Source organism: Morone saxatilis, unplaced genomic scaffold (assembly GCF_004916995.1).
Source record: "Morone saxatilis isolate NCDOM2014 unplaced genomic scaffold, NCSU_SB_2.0 Contig3, whole genome shotgun sequence".
Classification (NCBI taxonomy): domain Eukaryota; kingdom Metazoa; phylum Chordata; class Actinopteri; family Moronidae; genus Morone; species Morone saxatilis.
This window is the reverse complement of record NW_023339873.1, coordinates 238,183-238,655: the sequence shown is the minus strand read 5'-3', so window position 1 is coordinate 238,655 and position 473 is coordinate 238,183. Positions and strand designations below refer to the sequence as shown.

Below are 473 nucleotides of genomic sequence, written 5' to 3'. Positions count from 1 at the left end.
CCGGTCTGATCTGGTCTGTTCTGGATCCGGACTAACTTTTGGGACTCGGTTTGGAGCCTCGGTCTCTCTGGAGCTGTTAGCATCTCTCTGCTGGAGCTCATTGATCTGCTGACCCAGTTCCTGCTCGATTATCGATCAGTTCCCGCTCGGAGACGGACCCAGCCGCTGCTCTCCGGACCGGACATTAGCTTTAGCTCCGAGGCTCGTTAGCCGGCTCGGTTCTGTTAGCACTGCAGCTAGGCTAACTGACGAGCTCACTGTTAGCCTGAGTTAGCAGCTAACTGTTAGCCCGAGCTGCTCCGTCCTCGTCATGCCGGCGATGCTGGAGAGGAACCAGGAGGCTCCGGGGAAGCGGAGGGGCCGAGCCCCGGCGGGCAGCGGGCCCGGGGCGGCGGCGAACCCCGGCGGGAAGAGTCTGTCCGGTAATGGAACCAGCTGCTGGGAAGAAGGAAGTTCAGGCTCCAGCAGCGACG

General features: G+C 61.7%; 1 protein-coding gene across 1 annotated transcript; it reads left to right on the top strand.

Moving 5' to 3' along the window:
* Window positions 1-6: 6 nt before the first annotated feature.
* rcor1 (REST corepressor 1) lies at window positions 7-473 on the top strand (the record flags this gene model as incomplete). Its single annotated transcript, XM_035674774.1, is given in 1 exon segment — window positions 7-473. A coding segment is annotated over 1 exon segment (163 nt), but the record flags the coding sequence as incomplete, so codon positions are not given.